This window comes from Apis florea, unplaced genomic scaffold (assembly GCF_048593485.1).
Source record: "Apis florea isolate Af1SG1 unplaced genomic scaffold, ASM4859348v1 contig_2495_pilon, whole genome shotgun sequence".
Classification (NCBI taxonomy): domain Eukaryota; kingdom Metazoa; phylum Arthropoda; class Insecta; order Hymenoptera; family Apidae; genus Apis; species Apis florea.
Genome location: NW_028256595.1, coordinates 773,106 through 792,649, shown reverse-complemented (window position 1 = coordinate 792,649; position 19,544 = coordinate 773,106). Strand labels below are relative to the sequence as shown.

The window sequence follows — 19,544 nt, the reverse complement described above, 5'->3', positions numbered from 1 at the left end:
TTGCAAAGTCAGTGAAATCGAAAATAATTTACATTAACCGGAGTTAACGAGGGGCTTGGATTCGGTAATTAACCTATTACAGGGCGAGCTTGCTTGCATGATAATTTTCAAAATCGATACGCAACATTCCTGCGAGCTACTGTCATATTCACCGTTCCCCACAGTTCTCTCTTGCTGTAAACCATAATCAAGCGGTGACCAAACCCACCGACCACGCGAAACGAGTTCGAGGTAGCGGATCTCTCGAAATATCGATAATTGGATTCTACCTGCTCTCAGACCTTGCGCAACGATTTATCGGTTGAAAAACGATTTTTATCCTTTCAAATTGAATCGAAGAAATAAAACAAAGAGAGCGTAATTTCGATACGAGCGTGATCTTTTAATGCCCTCGATGACAAGTTTAAATTAATTTTTCCCTGTTTTCGACCGTTTCATTCTCCTAGTTTGTTGGTCGAGCTCTTTGACCGTCCGTAAATTGAATTAGGCGGTGACCAACAAAGGAAGGTTATTTGTCGGTCTACGTACGTGTAACGATTCGACGTTTCGTCAAAGAAAATAGAGGAATCGTTTTAATATAGGTAAATTAATTCTAGGTAATTTCGTTTTATCTTCTGAATTCGTTTTCAATTACTCGATACGGACTATGGCCCATTAATTAAAGTTTATTTATGACAGGGCTCTTTGATAAATTGATTTTGCATGGTTGATAGAGAAATTTTCATTTCTCTTCCCTCGTTACAACGTTTTTCCTTTTGCCGTCGCTCGAGCCAATATCGGGACAGCATAATTCGCGTACGTTCCCGTTGCTATTCGCGGGAATACCCTTTTCCCAACGATGTTATTCGAATCTGGGCCATCGACGACAAAAGGAAAAAGCGAGAGGGAAATTTCATTGAATAGAAAGAATAGGAAATCTACAAAAGAGAAGCTGTAAATGGCGGACATAAAATCCTTCTTTATGCTCTTGCACAGGCTTTGCATGCCAATAATGCTAAAGTTTTTTTCTCTCTCTCTCTCTCTCCTTCTTTCTCTTCCTCTCTCGATATCTTTCTTTCGATTAATTTGCGGAGAACGTTGTTGGTTCGATTAAAGGTGTACGCGTTAAAAATGTTCCCCACGTTGGATTTTTCTATTTCTACACGGAAAAATTATAATCGATATCGCTCTTCAATTCCCAACAATTTTTACCATTTTTACCATGCGTTGATTAAAGTTGGCATCCCGATATATCTATAATAAATTGCCATGTAATCGTAATGCTGCGCAATTTTCTCAATTCGAAACGATATGATTTCGTGTATCGAGGGGAAAGATATCTCGCGATACATAGAATATATGTAGGCCATCGAAGAGCAAGTTTTCGCCGGACAGATTAAGAAAATAGACAAACGTTGGAAGGGACGAGGAGTGGAGAGGGGAGGTTTGGAGTTAGTTCAAACGATAGCAGCCGTTTCGCCTCCGCGTCCCGTTTAATTTCTGCCTCGTCACTGCCTGGAACTTGCCGTTGGCAGTTATTGGCCGGAAAAAAAAGAGGGGGGAGGGGGGGAGGATGGTGGTCTCGGTAAAGGTTGACGGCCATTTTGATTCATCGGGCTCGGTCTTCTCTTTCGAATAAATAATGGCCGGGAAAAGGGGTTTTTTCGTACGCGGAGGTACGGTAAGGTGCGCCAAGCTATTTCGGCCAGCCGTAATTCATATTTACGACCAATGGGAGTTACGCCAACTATAAGAGGCTGCATAATGAAACTCGGTCGCGGTAACACCGCTTCTGCTTTTCCAGCCTCTTTGGTTTACATTTTTTTTTTTTTTTATATATATACACGAAACATCGCATCTACATTTTTTTTCCTCCCCCCCTAATATCTAACACCCTTGTTCGAATCCGTACAGACAGATGGGCTCTGGCTTGCCACGGGAGGGGCCGATTTTTGGTCCCAAGTCCATTCCTTCGATCGAATCTCGATGCTTTCGAGAACCTCCCCACGACTGCTCGAAGGGGGAGGGCTACTTGGGTCCAGCCACGCTTCTATTCCCGCGTTCCAAATTCGACGATCTTTCGTCCGCACGGACTTGTTTACGGATTGTTTAGACGGTTCGAACTATTTACGCGGAAGATTTATGGGATCGGCGTTTCGAATCCGGACGATTTCGCAACCGTTCCGGGTCGTTTCGTCGCTTTTAATGGAACCAGCGGGAGCGATAACTGTTGGGAACGGAGGGGAAAAAAAAAAGGAAAAAAAAAAAAAAAGGTTCTCCTTGCGCGTGGCAAAATGGGAGTAAACTAGCGTTCAGTTCCATTACATAAAACACGATTACGTCGCACTTTTCGCGCGGCTTCGGCCCTTTCCGGTTCATTGAACCCCCTCACCCGTCCCGTTTAATCCTCTTTGGAAACCGGCATTCGCACCACCGGAATAATTTTATTCCAGAAAGCCAACCTTTCTTCCCGCTCTCTTTATTATTACGCTCCTACAATTTCTACAATTTCTACAATATATATATATATATATATATATATATATATAAAATAACGGTTAAAATAGAAAAAAACGAAGACGCGTGATATTTATCGCGAAGTCGACTCGTTCCAACCTGGGAAAAAAGCGTTAACGTTTTAACGAGGGACGTCCGGCTGTAAGTTTTAATTGGTCGTCCCCGATCCTCGTTCGTCGAACGAAAAACAGGCGCAGCGCCACACGCGTCGCCGATTCGATCTCCGCGTTCCCTCTTCTTCGCTCCCCGCCTCGCCTCGCCTCGCCTCGCCACGCCTAGCCTAGCCTTTCTCCGTCCTTCCTTCCTCGCTTCTGCCCGCAAAGTTGCAGGGTGGATCCAAACGTTCGCCGAGAGTCAGAGCTGGAAACATAAAACTTTGGACGACATAACTCACCCATTTCCAGACTATCCCTTCGAGAAATTATTTTCTAGGTGGAGGAGAACACGTTCCGCTCTGGAGAGATGGAGAAGTATTTTCTCCGCGCGTGGAGGCAGAATGAGAGAGAGAGATTGCGAGCTTCGTACGAGACCTTCGAGTCTCGGGGGGATACGCGAAAAATCCCCCAGAGAAGGCAAGTCTCGGTCTCGATCAAACATTAATCGTGCCTTTCGACGGATAAATTGGCAGCGCCCGTTTTATTCGTCTCGCCCAACCGGTATTTGTCCACGATCCCGATACACCAATACGCTTCCTCTCCACCCCTTCCTTCCTTTCTTTCCTCCAGTCGAAACAACACAGTTCCATCGAATCGTTGCACAAAGAAGCGTTTCTCGTGCACGAGTTTATCGACTCGAAATCTGTAAAAATACTACGAACCAAGCTAGATCACGGGAGAGGATTTTAGGCGATCAGCCGAGAGAGAGCCAGCTTTGTAAACGATTTCGTTGGTTTGGACCACGCGGAGCGTGGCACCGTGGAGAGGAGCAAAGTAGCGGTTGGACGGTAGCAAATAATCTGATTAACGATCGAATAGGCGAGAGCTTGTTGCGTTCTAACCCGGTAATGGCCTCCCATTATTCGCCCAGTCGCGTCTTCGTCGAGGGATAATCACGATCATCTCTCCATTTACTACCGCGATTCGATCGTCGATTTTTATCCGAGAGAGAGAGAGAGAGAGAGAGAGAGACATTGTTGCCCGAAATCCTTCGTTCAAAAATTCGAGGAGAATTTAGAATTTAGCGGAAAAGCTGGCCTCCCGGTTAAACCGAATTATTATAGGAGAATGGTGAGAACGAGCGAGGTCGAGAGAGGTTACTTTACTGGTCTCCTCGGGAAAACGGTTAATTTTCCGGCGCAAAAATTAGTCTGAAAAGGGTGTGTGAGGAGGGGAAGAGGGGGGGGGGGGGGGAGGGTGTGAAAGTTCGCCTCAAGTTCGAGCGAAATAAGTGCGGCTAAAGAACAGCGTTGAAAAGTTAGCGCGGCAAACGAGGCGGTACACCGGGTGGAAAACCGTTGGGTTGGTTGTAGCCAGTTGGTTACGTGTGTTTGTTCAAGGTACACGTATACGACGACGACGATGGCGAAGGACAAGCTAGGCTCTGGGGAATTAAAAAATTTTTAATTGCAACCGTGAGCCAACGGCGTCGACCGAGGTGCAAAGCGGTTGCTAATTATCGTCTAAGAAATTACGGGGGTGTTAAAGAGGCGAGTCTCTCCGATCGGTGGAGATTTTAGGTTCAAGATTCCTGTTCCACCTCCCGTTACAATATCGAACTCTATCGATAAGACAGATCCTGTTTCTCGACAATTTTCGCATATACCGATCTACAGAAATTGTAGGTTTGATTGGTTTTGGAAATTCTGCTCCTTCGAAGAATTTTAAGCAAAAGCAAATCCAAGGCTTGTTGAAGCGGTCAGATTTTATTTTCAACGGCTCGAGTATCTTCGAATGGCATTTTCGTTTTAACAAAACAATGGCAACGATTAATTATAATATAATCTATTTAAGTCTGTGATATAAAAAAATTCTATATAACTTTCTACTTTATATGTGTATATATATTGAAAAAAATTTTACCTCTTTCAAAAAAATAATATTTCGTCCCATAACAAGCTGTTGGTTTCAGAAAATTTGTATCCGTAATCACTTAATTAATTGTTGTAAGTATACGTGGAAATATTTTTATCAAATATTCGATATGCATAATTAATCCATTGATTGCACGGATGCTTATGGATCATCTTCACAAAATTCCTACAAGAATTAGGAATATTTAAAATAGATATATGATATATCGTTATATCGTTTTTACTTGGAAAGCTTCGTTATCACGATGCCATTTTATCGTTTCTTTTTCTTAATATCTATATATCGAATGTTTTATGGTAGGTAAATAAATTTGAGTATTTAATAATATAATTTTCACTCAAATTCCTCTTTATGCTCTTTAAGCTCATACTATCTGGATTGGCATCAATATACAAATCCATTGATCATTTTAACCATTTAAAAATTCATACAAAATTTTTCCAGATCCTCGATTTCCAACAGAGATACGACAGCAATGACCACTTCACAGTTGCGACGTCCTCCAGCGCTGCTATTGATTCCCCTAACCTCCTCTCAGTTTGCATTTTCACGAAAAATGAGAATTGGAGGAAAAATCAAAGCTTACAATAGCCTTCGGATTATCCTAGATCGGATAATTAAAACAGAAATATAATAGATCAGATAGCAACGATACAATTCGCATCATTACAGTCGTCGATCAAACAGTTAAAGTAAACCATCATATTATTCGCTCGAAGCTTATAATATTGGATTGTTTGAAAAGTAATTTTATTTTTTTTTCATAATGAAATACCAAATCGTTTCATGCGATCACGAACAGTTGAATTCGAACTCGTAGTAATTTCTCGAGTTCATTGATTTGCTTCGATCGGTTTATTTCGTCTTCATGTGGAAACGAAATTTCGAAAACCACTTTTGAACCACTGGCATACCACTTAATACACTTTCTCCATAGACTTCGTGTAACTTTTTTCTTGTCTGAACAATGTTCTTAACGTTCTTTTTCGATAATAAAAAAGTAAAATATGCCAAAAATGCTTCTTTTCGTCTCTAATCTTTCTTATCGCGCACGAGAAACACAACGACACAGAATCAAATTTTTCTTATAAATAAACCGTGAAATTCCAACTCTCAAAATGTATAACAACAACATGGTTTAGAACGAAGTTGGCTGTGAACAAACGTTCGACACGAGCGACGCTCGTGTGAAAAAACGAAATTACTTTGCGAACAACCCAATATAACTGATTATATAATACAATAGATGGTCCTTCCAGTATAACAATTCAAGCACTACGTCTATGCCACATATTCAAAATCAGTTTAGACTTTAACATAGAAATACTCCCCCGTTTCTTTCGCGTCACCTTTTAGCTAGAAATTCTTCGCACGTTCTTTCACGTATCCTATATAGGATCCTCGATTTCCTTGCTCGTAACGAATTCGAATTTCGAACAGTTGAAATTAATTTTCGCTTTATATTTCGCGGTTCGATCATTCGTTTCCACACGCAGTCCGAAAGAGCAACGCTGTTTCCGTCCGAATCGATCAGCCATATATATTTCCATTAACTCTCCCCTCTACTGGCTCTCGTCATTATCCTTTAGGAAATTTTTCATCATCTCTCCCTTAAACGATCCCCGAAACGATCGGTACGTAAGACCGGTACGAAATAGGACGAGGTTGGAACGTCGCTTCGGTTATAAGCTTAATTGGCAACGCGTGTCCCGACGGTTATCTCTTTGGTCGGATTACGCGTGTCCGGTATGACATTTCGGCACGGCACGAATTAATTTCACCGACAAATATTTGAGATGCAAAGGAATTAATATCCCGCGCCACTGTTTATTAATTACGATCTTCAATATTAGTCCGATCCAAATACGAGCCGTCACTATACTCGCTACGAAGTAGTTCGCTTTAGGCAATTACCTTGCCACGCGCCACGATTAATCGCCTTCGAGTCTTATACTTATAAGGCTCCCCACCCGTTCCTTAAAAAACCACCTCGATTACCCCTCGATCCGTTTATCCGATTAATTACTTTTTTTTTAACGCGGTTTGTGCACACGCGACTGTGCGCAACGAAGGGGGAGGAGGAGGGAGGGGGGGAGGCGAGGCTTTTTAATCCTGGGCCGGGCGCTCGCGTCGTGTCGTGGCACGGTTAACAAGCGTCATAATTCACCGGAGGAATTTTCCCGCGTAAATAATAGTCCCCTTTAAACCTTCTCTCCCTCTTGTTTATAAAAAAAACTGTTCTGCATACATTACGGCCAGGATATTATTATTCCTGTTTGTTTCCTTTCCTTTCCTTTCCTTTTTTTTCCATTCGCGAATTTTAAAAAAGGAGGGGGGGGGGAAAAAAGAAAGAAAGAAAAGAAGAGGAAGGAAACGCGTCCGTACGCGGAGAAATAAAATTGAAATTTATACTTTCCGTTCGTTTTCGTTTCTCGTTTGCGCGATGCACCGGCACAACAACCGTTTACGCTCCACCCACCGCGAGCGCCCGTGTTTTTGACACGAATTTAATTATTTTTATCGCGACCAGACAGAATTTAAGTGGTCTCTACAGGTCTCGCGCAGCCGGTCCAAAGCTGGCGCGCGAGGAGAAGCCTATTTCATATTTCCATTAGACCAATTTCTCTCTCTCTCTCTCTCTCTCTCTCTCTCTCTCGGCCCGTGTTCCGCTTTGGAAATGCTCGGTCCACGCGGCTGTTCCAGGAAGCTCGTTATCATTCGATACGTAAATTTCAATGCGAGGGGCTCGCGCAATTTCCGTTTTACATCGTTTCATAAAGAGGAGGCAGACGTGGCCGCCATGTACGGCTCTACTTTAGCCCGAGTTCCTCGAAGCGAGGAAACGAGCGACGACGACGAGGGGAGAAAGGAGAGGGGGAGCGAGCACGTGCTTTCGCGCCACGCTTCAACGCCTGGAACGTGACGACCGGGAACTAACTCCTCTCCCGACGACTCGTTTTAATCCTCCTCGCGCGCTCGCCTTTCGATTCGAATCAATCCTTATTTACTGGGTTGTTCGGAAAATAATTTCGATTTTTTTTTTTCATGAAAATGAAACACCAAGTCGTTTCATGCGATCATCACGAACAGTCGAGTTCGAGATCTCGTAGCAATTTCTCGAATTGTTATTCGTCGGTTTGTTTCGATCGGTTTATTTTTGTCTTTATGTCGAAACGAAATTTGGAAAAACACTTTTGACACTGATGTATCGCTTAATACACTTTCTCCATAGATTTCGCGTAACTATTTTCTTGTCTGAACTGTATTTTTAACCTTTTCGACAATAAAAAATATGCCGAAAATGCTCTTTTTAGTCTCTAATCTTTCTTATCGCGCACGAGAAACACAATCGCACAACAGAATCAAATATATATAATTATATTTATCGGTTATAAATCAACCGTGAAATACCAACTTTCGAAACATATAATAACAACACGAAGTTTAGAACGAAGTTGGCTGTGGACAAACGTATTCGACACGAGCGACGCTCGTGTGAAAAAACGAAATTACTTTCCGAGCGACATTCTATGCTCCTGCTTCGCAATAAAGAATGCTCGATAGATCGAATCCCTATAAATCCTTGGGAATTACATCGGTTTATTTAACGAGCGACTCGTTGATCAGAGACGACGTCTACTCGAAAGACGAAGAGACGCTTTGAGCAAACGCTTATAAACAGATTTCCAGTCGAACGTGTATCAAAGATCGCGCGAGAATTCTGGCCTAGAGACGATCAAACGTGTACCTACCTATACCTATCTTCAGTTAGCCGCCACATTTCCGTTCGAGTGAACGTGGGGCTGAGTCGTGAGCCGGCTCGCGCATCCCTGCTCCCCTGATTCCGTTCCAATTCCGTTCCCCTGGCCCTCGATCTGGCTCGACGAGTTACGATTGAAGAACGGAGTCAAGAATTCGACGGGCAATGGAAAGATAATGGTCGAGTTCTTCTCCGCGGATATGTTGCTCAGCGTTTGCAGATACCTTAACTGTGTCATGGAATATACACACACACATATAATATATATATACATATATATATATATAGAGAGAGAGAGAGAGAGAGATCGATATTCGTTCGTACGAATAATCGAAGGAGGGGGACACGTTTGGGGATTGGTCGGGTGCGAGCGGAATAATTCGTTTTCTCGAATCAAACGGGATGAGGGTAATTAGAGAGAGAGAGAGAAAGAGAGAGAATGGAATTACAAAGATATCTTTGACGTTCCTCGAGAAGGCAGGAGGTGGAACGTACCTGAAGAGCGGCTGGACTCGTGGAAATGACATCACTGGCCTCTTTCAGGGCACGGGAAGCCAGCATCTCCCCTTCCGCCGCGATCACTTTGGCCCGAGCCTCCCTTGCGGCTTCTGCCTCCGTGGCCATGGCTCGTTGCAGCTGCACCGGAAGCCGAACGTCCTTTCTAAATCAGGAACATCCGTTCCAACTCCTTTCGTTTCTCGTCTACCTTTACCTGTCTCTCTACAACTGCTACACGTCGATTCACGAGATCCCATCGATTTTCAAGATATTCGCTTTTTCTATTCCGTTTCTCTCTCTATAAAATTATGCACGCGTTACGTATAATTTTACGATTTCCTTCTCGAAACGGGAGGAAAGGAACGATCGTGGATCGATGGAAAATTAGTTTTTTCTTTTTTTTTTTTCTACTCGGCCTTAAAAGAGAGAGGTGGAACGTCGTGTAAGAGCGGACACATTCGAGGAACGGTTTCGAGTTTCTTGGCCAAGTTCCACAGCCACGGCCGGAATAAAGAAGATTCCTTTGTTTTATGCGCCCTCTTATGTGTGTGTGTGTGTGTGTCGCTGTCTGTTTTCAGATCGGAGCGTATGGTTTCCGCGTAGCGAACAGTCGTTTCGAATTTGAAGCGGAAACGAGTTTCCTCCTCTCTCGTCGCGATGGATAAATTTCCATTTTGCGATTGGATAAGAACGAATTTCGTTTTTCGAAAAGGGAGAGAGAGGATCTTTCTTCTTATTTTCCAACTTTTATCTACTCGCGTAACCCTTCGTCGGTATGAAAACGAGTTGAAAAAGATTGAGTCGAGGTAAAAAATGGTCTGCGCTTTTTGCTTCGACTCGCCGTGCGAATCGGTCATTTTTTAAGAAACAAGACGCGTGTATATATATATATTTCTGCACAACTGTCAAAATGCACTTTGCCACTCGTGTTCGGTCGGTAACAGCAAGAAACGCGCAAACGTTCTTTTCTTTCTTCTACTTAATCATCGACTCCACGACCTCCACACGGAGGCAGAGCTTTCGCGGGGTTCGAAGCGGGGCGGTTGTTCCCCGATGTAACGAGAGACGGGAAACATTTTTTCCCGACGATAAGTAGCGCACTTGGGCCGCGCCACGATCTCCGCGCACGGCTCTTTGACGCGTGTTTCAAAGGGTTCTTTTCACCGGATACTCGAATCTTTTCCACCCTTTAGAAAGAGGGGAGAGACTATCGGGGAACGCGGAGACGATGCGAGCATCGAGACTAAAGGGCCCTTCCTTTTCGGATACGTCTCGTCGACGGATCCCCCCCACCCCCTCACCCGCACGCCTATCGCCAGTATTCGCGTTTATGCGCGCCCGCGTACACCGAGACGAGAACACGCGCGCGCCACACTTTTCCTATTCTTCGAGGTATATTTCTTCACTTTCTTTTTTTTTTTTTTCTTTCTTTCCTTTCAATTTCTTACAAGTCAGAATAAAGATTGGCGAAGAAATGCGATCCAGGACCAATCTGGATTTTATTTTCAACGCGAGCTTTTCCGCTCCTCTTAGTTTTCATTTTCACGAAAAATAATCCGATCGACGAGGGGAAAAGTCAAGAGAGTCTTTAGATCGGTTCGGTTAGATGAAATTCGGCAACGATACGAATGGTGAGGAATTATTACGGTCGTGTCGAGTTAAAGTAAACAAACCATATTCGTTCGCTCATAATAATAAACGATTGTACAGTCGGTAAATGGTGCTTCGAATAGCGTGTCACATTTGTGCAACATTGATACAGTTTTAACATCCCGTTTTTGTAACGCGTTTCTCCAGAGTGTTTTCTAATATCTCGATATATACGTCTATACGCGTTGGATACTTAAAATCGATCGAATTAATATCTTCTGAGAAAAGAAAAGGTTCGAAAATTGAAATAGAAGCGAAAGGAAACGATCACCTTACATCCGAGATAAAATACGAAATTCTCGCCGTATCGAGTCGAGCGATGATCGAGGCTGTCGATCAAGGGTTATATTTCACCGTATCCACTTCTTCCCACCGAGTTCAACGAAACGAGATTCTCTCCTATCGACGATAACGTAACGTTTATACGTTCCCATACGTTCCCGCGATGATCGATAGACGGACCATTTCTCTTTCGATCGACTGCCACCGATCTTCTTCGAAAGCAAACGCGAAATCGTCCCGCCAACTTTTTTCCCCGCTCGAGCACGTTCTCGAAGCGTCGGTTGAAGGATCGAGACGCGTATATATACATACATATATACACACACATATATGTACTCACATTTCAACGCGTTCGACCTTGACACCCCAGGGTTCCGTGGCTTCGTCGAGAGAGGTTTGCATGGTGTGGGAGATGGTTTCACGTTCCGAGAGAATTTCGGCCAAGTTCCTCGTCCCAAGCACCGTTCGCAACGTGCTGGCAGCCAGTAGCCGGGTCGAGTGGCTGGAAATATCCCGCCAATTCGCTTTTACCCAATTACGCGAAATTTCACGTTTCGACGAGCGTCCATGATTTTTTATCTCACGCGTGTAGCGTGTACACCGCGCGAGTGAAATCGTTTTTTTTTTTTTTCTTTTTTCCCCTTCCCCTCTAACTCCTGGTAGCGCAGGTAGGAGGAAACGAGCGTGGTAACGTTTTAACGTCGTAATCAGTGGAGTGGAGCGGCGGACGGGAGGAATTTTGATCAAAGTTGGCGTCGAGTCGAAATGAATACACCGTACAATTACACCCGTCGTCTTTTCCATAATTAAACATCGAGCCCCTCTCTCCTCCCTCCCTTCCCCCTCCCTCGCTCCAGTTAATTAAACGTCGTCCGCCTCGCGGAAACTGTCACGTGTGCCGTGTTTTAAAAACGACGCTGTCCTCGACGCTCGGTTAATTCTATCTTCCCCATTCCAATTTCTAATTTCGCTACAACGAATACTTTCTTCCCCCCCTCCCCCCTCCCTTTTTTTTTTCTATCGATCGAGAAAATTTTCTCTCTCTCTCGCGGAGATTTCTCTCAAGCCAATCGATGCGAGTTTCACGCGATTAATCAGGCTCCCCGCGTGGCGCGGCAAATTATCCGAGCAATTCCTCGAGAGGAGCCGTCTCTCTTTCTCTCGCATTTTTCTCCGCCATCGGTGATTCCAGACGACGACGATGACGACGACGAGGAAGACGACGAGGAAGACGACGAGGACGAGGAAGACGGTCTACGAGCCCCGTGATGCTAATTAAAATTTCAGAAAATGGTGTCCGCGTTAATTAACCCCGGTCGCCCGAGGAATCCCTAATTAATTTCCCGGGTCCCGACAATTTCGGCGCTTATCCGAGACGCCGGTCTTAATCTAAAGTCGAATGCTCCTTCTCTTTCTTCTTTCTTTCGCGTTTACGTAATCGAGAATAAATTCGAAAGTTTCAATTTTGGATCCCTCGATTCCTTCTATTTCTCTCCCTCTCGATCGTTTGGTTTTTTGCGCTGGTTCGGATTAAAATTGCGAACGCGGTTGTTTCTTCCAGAGAGAGAGAGAGAGAGAGAGAGAGAGAGAGAAATGGAAGGAAAGCTAAATGTTACGAGTCATTCAACGAGTTGTCGCCGGTCCTTTCGCCAACCATTCGCATTACGCGGATGAAATCTCTTTTGCGATAGCGCGCATTTCCTCGCTCGCTCCTTCCCTCGCCATCCATTAACCACGCTTGCCGCGCGCCGCGTTCATTTCGCCGAGTTAACGGCGAGAAAAACATGGGTAAACACGCGGTTATCGCCACCGCATCGTTCAAAAATTTTCACGTACGTACGTGGGATTAAAAATCTCTCAGCCAGCTCGGATGGGAAAAAGAAAAGTAAAAAGTATCGAAAGTATTTCTATACCTGTAATTGGCTATCTTGATAACGGCGTTCAACGGCTCCTTTATGCGGTAATAGACGACCGCGTCCACGCTCACCGTCACCGAATCCTTGGTGAGAACTTCTTGGGGCGGGACGTCGAACGAAACCGTCCTCAGATCGACGCGCACGCAGTTGTCCACGCATGGCATCACGAAAAATGTACCTATGTATAGAACGAACGATGAGTAAAATATGGGAGAAGATAAAAATAGATGGAGAAATTGCGAATCGAGAAAATTAAAAATAAGGGAGAATTCGTCGATTTCGAAGCGAAAGTTAGATCGATGGAATTGATGGAAATGTCCAAAATTGATCTAATTATCTAACTTATTCGTATATGTACAATTATTATCTTAATTACTTATAGAAAATTATGTATATTGAACTGTTGTTGTTACAAATTAATCTTCACATGTTGTGAGAAATAAAATTTTTATATTATATCGATACGTTAGAATACCACAGAATACTCTATGCTTACGCTTAATGCATTAAGGTTTAGATACAGATCGTTTTGGATTGGTATATGGTGATAAATGCCAACGGTAGAAACAAAAATGAGCGTGAAAATAAACGTTTCCTTGCTGTTTATTGGTGGAAAGACCTCACGCGAGACGGCACAAGGACAAGAGGGATCCGCCTATCCCCACTTTAGACGCTTTGTTGACAATCCTGACATCGCACACTGCATACTAATAGAAGAGCTACAACTCGAATATTCAAAATCGATAATCATCCAAGACTGAAATATTATTTTCTAAAATAATTATTTTGGAAATTAATTTGGAATTTATTTCTATTAATTATTTTGATTAGTATGTCTAGCTTATTCGTATACGTACAATTATTACTTTATAACTATTTATACAAAATTACATTTATAAATTAAACTATCGTTACAAATCGTAATTAACCTACACGTATTAACCTATTAAGAGAAGTGAAAAAATTTTTATATTATATCGATACTCGGATTAATGCATCGAAGTTTAGAATAGTCGAATAAATAGAAACTGTACTGTACACTGCTGGAAAGAAGTCTCGCAAGACGGAGGCACAGGGGTAAGAGGGATCCTTCGCTAGGACCGCCTACTTTCCCATTTCAAACGTTTTGTTGACACTACACACCACTGAAATATTATCTAAACTATTAATTATCTTGGTGGTACGTTTAACTTATTCGTATACAATTATTATTCTAATTATATCGAATATGAAATTGCATTTATAAATTAAACTATCGTTATAAATCGTAATTAATCTACGCGAGAAATTAAAAAAAATTTTTATACTATATCGATACGTTAGAATACTCTGGACTACGTATATGTGACATGCCACGGTAGAAACAAAAAAGTAGGCGTTTCCTTTCGAATTAACCAATGGGATTCGCGCTTCCTTCCATTTGTTTCCACCACAGTGAACACGATACGGTTTACCTGGCCCATAAGCTGCGCCTTTCAGCCGTCCCATCCTAAACACGACGGCCCTCTCGTACTCTTGCACGACTTTGAAGGTGAAGCAGAGCGAGAAGGGCAACGTGACGAGCACCAGCAGGAACGAGCCTATGGTTGCCAGCAACTCGACGAATCTAGTCGTCGCGCCGATCTTCTTCTCGCCGCGTGCCACCGACGATTCCTCTGTTTCCTCCCCGAGAGCAGAAAAGAAGGGAAGGTGATATATACAAGGTGATGTGAAGTGATGCAAGAGTGACGAAGGGATAATTCGCGAGGGAAGGCGGAGGGGAAAGAGAAAAAGGTTTCGAGTTCTCCGCCGAGCAATGGAAACGATTTGTCACCGATTATACCGGTGGAGGATTTCCTTCCGTGTCCCTTTTCGTTGATACCGCGTGCAAAAGCGATCGTGCAAAGGCCTCTCTCTCTCTCTCTTTTTCTTTCTCTCTCGTTCTCGGTAAATTGCGCGTGAAATGGAACGACTGCCAGAAAAGTAATTCGTCCCCCACGGCCTTTCTCATTAATTTCATCGCATCGCTTTTCTCCCGAACCTCTTCAAAATTCACCGGCCGAAATCTAATAATGAAATCGGGTCGATCGAAATGTCCGAGCAGGATGCTTTGGCACGCGATTTAATATCGGTCTAAAAAAGAAGAAAAAAAAGAAAGAAAAAGAAACGAGAGGACGAAAACTGAGGGATTCAATTCGAGCGTTTTCTTTTCTTCTTTTTTTTTTTCTTTTACCGCGAGCTTGGAATTCGCGAACCGTACGGCATCGCGTTTCTTTCTTTCTTTTCTTTTCGGTCTCGATATACGAAAGTCTCGTATTTTTCTTTTCTTTTTTTCCTTCGCTTTCGTCCCTCTGTTTGGCGATTTGGATTCGAAACGAACGGCAGCAACGAGAGGAAATACTATCGAGCAACGTGGTGGCCTCACTGAACTCGACGAAGCACTCGACTCCACCGCTGTCGGTTTTCGCGCATCCGTAGCGTACCATGTCGCATCACGCCAGGGATCCCACACCACTCTCTCACTTCCTCTCTCTTTCCAACCCTCTGCTCTCCTTTCTCCCCGAGTCGTCGATCACCGCAACGTTCTCAGCTCCTTGGCCGCCTCCTCGAACGATTACTTCGTTCCCTCCACGGCGATTTTCCTCGAAATTCTTTGGCTGGGCGCGCGGAGACCCATAGATCCCGAAGGCGGAATCCGCTTACGACGAAGGCGTTTCGGCCACTAAGAGACGGGAGGCAACGAGCGGATTTTATGGTGGACGAGGGATAAACGGCCGCTCGACTACCACCACACGCGTCGAACCACCGCAACATCGCAAACCTCTACCAAATTAACCGGTCGTCATACCCTACTCGTGAACACGGCTCCTTGTTTATGTACATAATGAGTAATTGCGTACCGTGGATCGACGAAACGCAGCGTTTCGCCGCGATGCGAGCTTCTCTGCGTTTCATCTTTCGTTCGACCGAGAGAATCCTCCTTCTTTTTCCTTCTCTTTCCTTTCGCTACTACGGACGACCATAGTCACTCTCGTAAAACGCCACTGAGACATTATGGGCGACTATAGTCGCTCTGCATAAGACGCCACTGAGATACTACGGCTGACTATAGTCGCTTCGCATAAGATGCCGCGTATTATACGATACGACGAGCGATCGAAGTTATCGCGCATCGAGTATCTTTCAGTAAACGTCGATATTTTCTTTTTATCGTCAATTTTTTTTCTGTTCAATAAACATTTGTCGAAGCAACTCGAGGCAAGGCGATCGCTGACGATCTTTCTCGAGCACCGTGCACATTTTTGGTGATTCGCCCGTAGCGAAAGCGTTAAACCTCCTCGATTTCTCGAAGATGTCGCCTCGAAACGATAACTTTGCATATTCGGTTTCGTCACGGATGCGATAAAGCGTTAATACCTCCGGTAATCGAGGTGTCGTGTACGAGACCACTTTATGGCGTCGTAAAAGGACACCCCCCTCCTCTCCCCGCCGTCGTAAAATCGATTTAATTTCGGCCCGCGTTAGGCTCGCGTATTATACTTTATATTACCGTAATTGAATCGTTCGTCACGGTGAAATGGATGAAATTTGAGAATTCGCCGTGGGGGGAGGGGGCCAATTTTGCCGCGTTCATTCTGTCGATGAAGGGAGGGAGGAGTCGTTAACGAGGCGAGTTTCCTTTGTAGGATATGAACCGCGTAAAATCGAACACGCGTCGATTAACCCTTTACCTTCCCTTCTTTCCTCCCCATTCCCTCTTCTCGTATATTAATTAACAAAAGAGACGTCGTCGAATTAATTAAAAGTGTGAGAGATACTTTGTAGGAGAGAAAGCGTGATATTAAAGAGAATTTTTCCAAATTATCGAGGGAGAGAGGAGGAAAGAGAGAGAGAGAAAGGGGAGGAGGAAAGAAAAGATTGCGCGCACAAAAGAGGCGGTTAACTTGGAGGAGAGAGAAAAGTATCCTCTTTCCACTCGCGGATTCGTTCTTGGCTATAAAAGTCCTTGCAATGAAATAATTGCGCCCGTTTACTTGCAAAGAGAATTTGAAAAAAACGAGACTCTTCTTCCCTCGAGCCTTTTCTTCGTTTATTTATCTCGCTTTCGAATTCCTTTCCGAATTCCCCCTCCAATCACCTCCAGCTATCGGCCACGAATGTAACGATCCTCGACGGGGATTAAAAATGGTGGTGGGGGAGGGTGGTGGTAAAAGTTGCGTTTTTCGTGCACAACGAAATAAAAAAAAAAAAAAAAAAAACTTACGATCGAGTGTGGCGAACGATAACGCGAGAAACGAGCGGGCCGGAGTTAGTCGGTTTTCGAATCGCGATCGATCTATCGTCTGTCGATATTCCGGAATAATCGGCCGCCGATTCCGACCGAGGAAATCATCGACGCGATAACAAATTCCCGATTAATCGGCAATAACGCGAAGAACAACGGCGCTTGTTCCGCTAATTTTCCACGTTTGGACAACAATTTTATTTCCCGTAATTTCCGCCCCGATTCGAAACACCTCTTCCCTCCCCCGTTAACGACAATTGTTACAACGTCGATGTCAATACTCGTGTATCCATGCTATTCGAAAATTTTGCGGAAAATTGAAGAAGACTAATTGGAAGAAGTAATGATTCGGCAGAAGGCGGAGAGCAATCGCTTATTTGCCCCCAAACAACATATTTTAAATTGAACGGAGGGGAGAGAGCGATAAAGCAGCGGCGAGGTGGTAATCGACTCGTGACAGCGTTTAAACACGGACGATGTTTGATTATTCTCGACCAGTCGCGTTGATTCGATAACCGTCGTCCGATTTATATTCGTCGTCCGAGCATCGACGGAATTTCCTTCCACTTTTATATTCCGGTTTTAATTTACGAGGTTCGGGGCTCCGCGTTGTTCGAATTTATCGAGCTATTTTTTTTTTTTTTTACTCGATCCCGACCAACGATAACTTTTTATGATACGCGGTTGCCGGCGCGAGAGGAGGGGAGGGAGAGAAGAGGGCAGAGATCGGGCTTTTTTCTCGTTTCAATTAGAAACTAAAATTAAAAACTCGTTAGTCGAAACGAAAGCATTCCTATCCTCCTGCGAGGTGGACGACCCGTTTCGACGACGAAATCGATCGACGTGCCCGGATGCTTTTTGACGTAATGCCTCGGTTTCGTTTCCCAAATATTTCCACCGATCGTCGAGTTCGAAACAAACGAATCGCTTTTCCGCTCCCGGTGTGTTAATAAGCGTAACGATATATTCGTATCGCTCTCTCTTTCCGATTTTCGCATTAAATCCGAGCGGAAAGCAGAAAGAGAGAGAGAGAGAGAGAGAGAGAGAGAGCGGTGACCGAATTAAAAAACATCGCGTTACTCTAATTATGCACACGTGTCGTTCGCCGATATTCGATTACACGCACGATGGAGGTATCGTGCCGTTTCCCGATTCGCTTTTTCGTTATATATTCAGCGCGCTTATATTCGATTACGCGAAAAACGAGTAGAGGTGAGACAGGAGGCGGTTGGATCGCGCAACGTCGCCTTTGTCCTCTATCCTATTAATAATAATCAGCCACCGGATATACCCGTGCTAATGAGCAACAAGCTACGCGTCTAAATTGCACCGGATAATACCGTACCATTTACTTGACGGCGATCGTGAATATTAGTCGTGTAACAGACGTATCCTTATTATTCCGCCGTTAGAGCAAAACTTAGATCTGTCTCCCCGTCACTCCCCTCTCCTCTCGTCTGCTTACACGTCGAGTCGACGTCTCGAACGTCATCTGACGCAATTCGACCGAAAATTCGACGGGTCAACGCCATCTGTGGAGACCATCAATTCCCCTCTTACTTACGAAAGTTGAGCCATCTTGGTCACTCGGACTTGGTTACTCGAACGCTTGGCAGCGTGTGTCGTTCATTTTCGAATCCATAAATCGAACAACACCGGTCAATGATTCTTGTCGAACGATCGTTGGAACGGAAACCAGGGAACTGAGCGAAGAAAATATTCACGCATTCGTTTCGTCAGAAAGTAAATTTCGAGTGATGTTTTTAATGTTACACGTTCCTCTTCGCGCGACCCGTGTCGTTCTATCCGCTTCACGGTGTTTCGTGCAACGTTATTCGTGCTACTCGCCTACCTTGTTATACTATAAAATTTCAAGTTTCCGCCTATCTCGTTACGTAGCAATTTATTCGTCGCCCCGTGGGGAAAACAACATTTTAATTCGTCGTTAATAAAAGACGAACCGAATTACACTCTCTGAGATCTCGAGAGAGAGAGAGAGAGAGAGAGAGAGAGAGAGAGAGAGAGGGAGAAGTGAACCGGATCCCCGTATTTACTGTGGAATTCCGTGACGCGAAAGAATCGCTAGACGTATCCATCGATCCGAAATCGAACGATATCCTGTGATGGAAGCGATCGGACATCACGATTACCAGAGATCGATGAAATTGGCAGAGCGAGATATTTAATCTCGTTGGAAGATCGCACGCAAACCAGACATACGTACAACGCAACGTTGGTGATAAATTCAAGAATTAGACGAGTTTCTCGACTCTGTGAGCGCAATCGATGCGACGGGTATTTTCGAGGGCATTAACTTTCCGAAACCAACGGAATCGAATTAACTCCCGACGGATTGCGGATGCGAAACTGTCAACAGACTCGGAAACCGAGTAGTCGAGCGAAGGGATTCGATGCCATTCCTCATTTTTCGCCCGTAAAAAAAGAAAACTGTCAAGAAACGGTGTAAATCCCCCAGAACAAATTATATCGTTCATTGGTGGAAAAAACGTCTCGCGGGTCTGATTAATGTGCAAGAAAACGCCTATTTTCACACGTATTTTTGTTTCTATCACGATATTTGTCGCATATGTTAATCCAAAGTACTCTAACGTATACGAAATATAAAAATTTTTTTATTCCTCATAATA

General features: G+C 44.1%; 1 protein-coding gene across 2 annotated transcripts; it reads right to left on the bottom strand.

The window, feature by feature from the left end:
• Positions 1-2,442: 2,442 nt before the first annotated feature.
• On the bottom strand, positions 2,443-18,713 carry LOC100864614 (band 7 protein AAEL010189). 2 transcript variants are annotated; one of them, XM_086906813.1, is made up of 7 exons: positions 18,461-18,713; positions 14,087-14,287; positions 12,630-12,810; positions 11,057-11,218; positions 8,782-8,947; positions 8,279-8,515; positions 2,443-2,870 (listed from the first exon to the last, which is right to left on the bottom strand). In XM_086906813.1, exons 2-6 carry the CDS (start codon positions 14,118-14,120, stop codon positions 8,291-8,293), a joined length of 768 nt encoding a protein of 255 aa, XP_086762939.1. In that variant the 5' UTR covers positions 14,121-14,287; positions 18,461-18,713; the 3' UTR covers positions 2,443-2,870; positions 8,279-8,290. The 2 variants fall into 2 exon arrangements, with proteins under 2 accessions (XP_086762939.1, XP_086762940.1); XM_086906814.1 differs by having other exon boundaries at positions 2,802-2,856.
• Positions 18,714-19,544: the final 831 nt, after the last annotated feature.

Bases quoted from the DNA above. Each gene is read 5' to 3' on its own strand.
- LOC100864614 (XM_086906813.1), bottom strand. From the start codon at position 14,120: ATGGGACGGCTGAAAGGCGCAGCTTATGGGCCAG. The intron at 12,811-14,086 runs GTAAACCGTATC...TTCTATACATAG, and splicing joins AGGCGCAGCTTATGGGCCAG to GTACATTTTTCGTGATGCCA. The intron at 8,948-11,056 runs GTGAGTACATAT...TTCCTGATTTAG, and splicing joins AAGGTCGAACGCGTTGAAAT to AAAGGACGTTCGGCTTCCGG.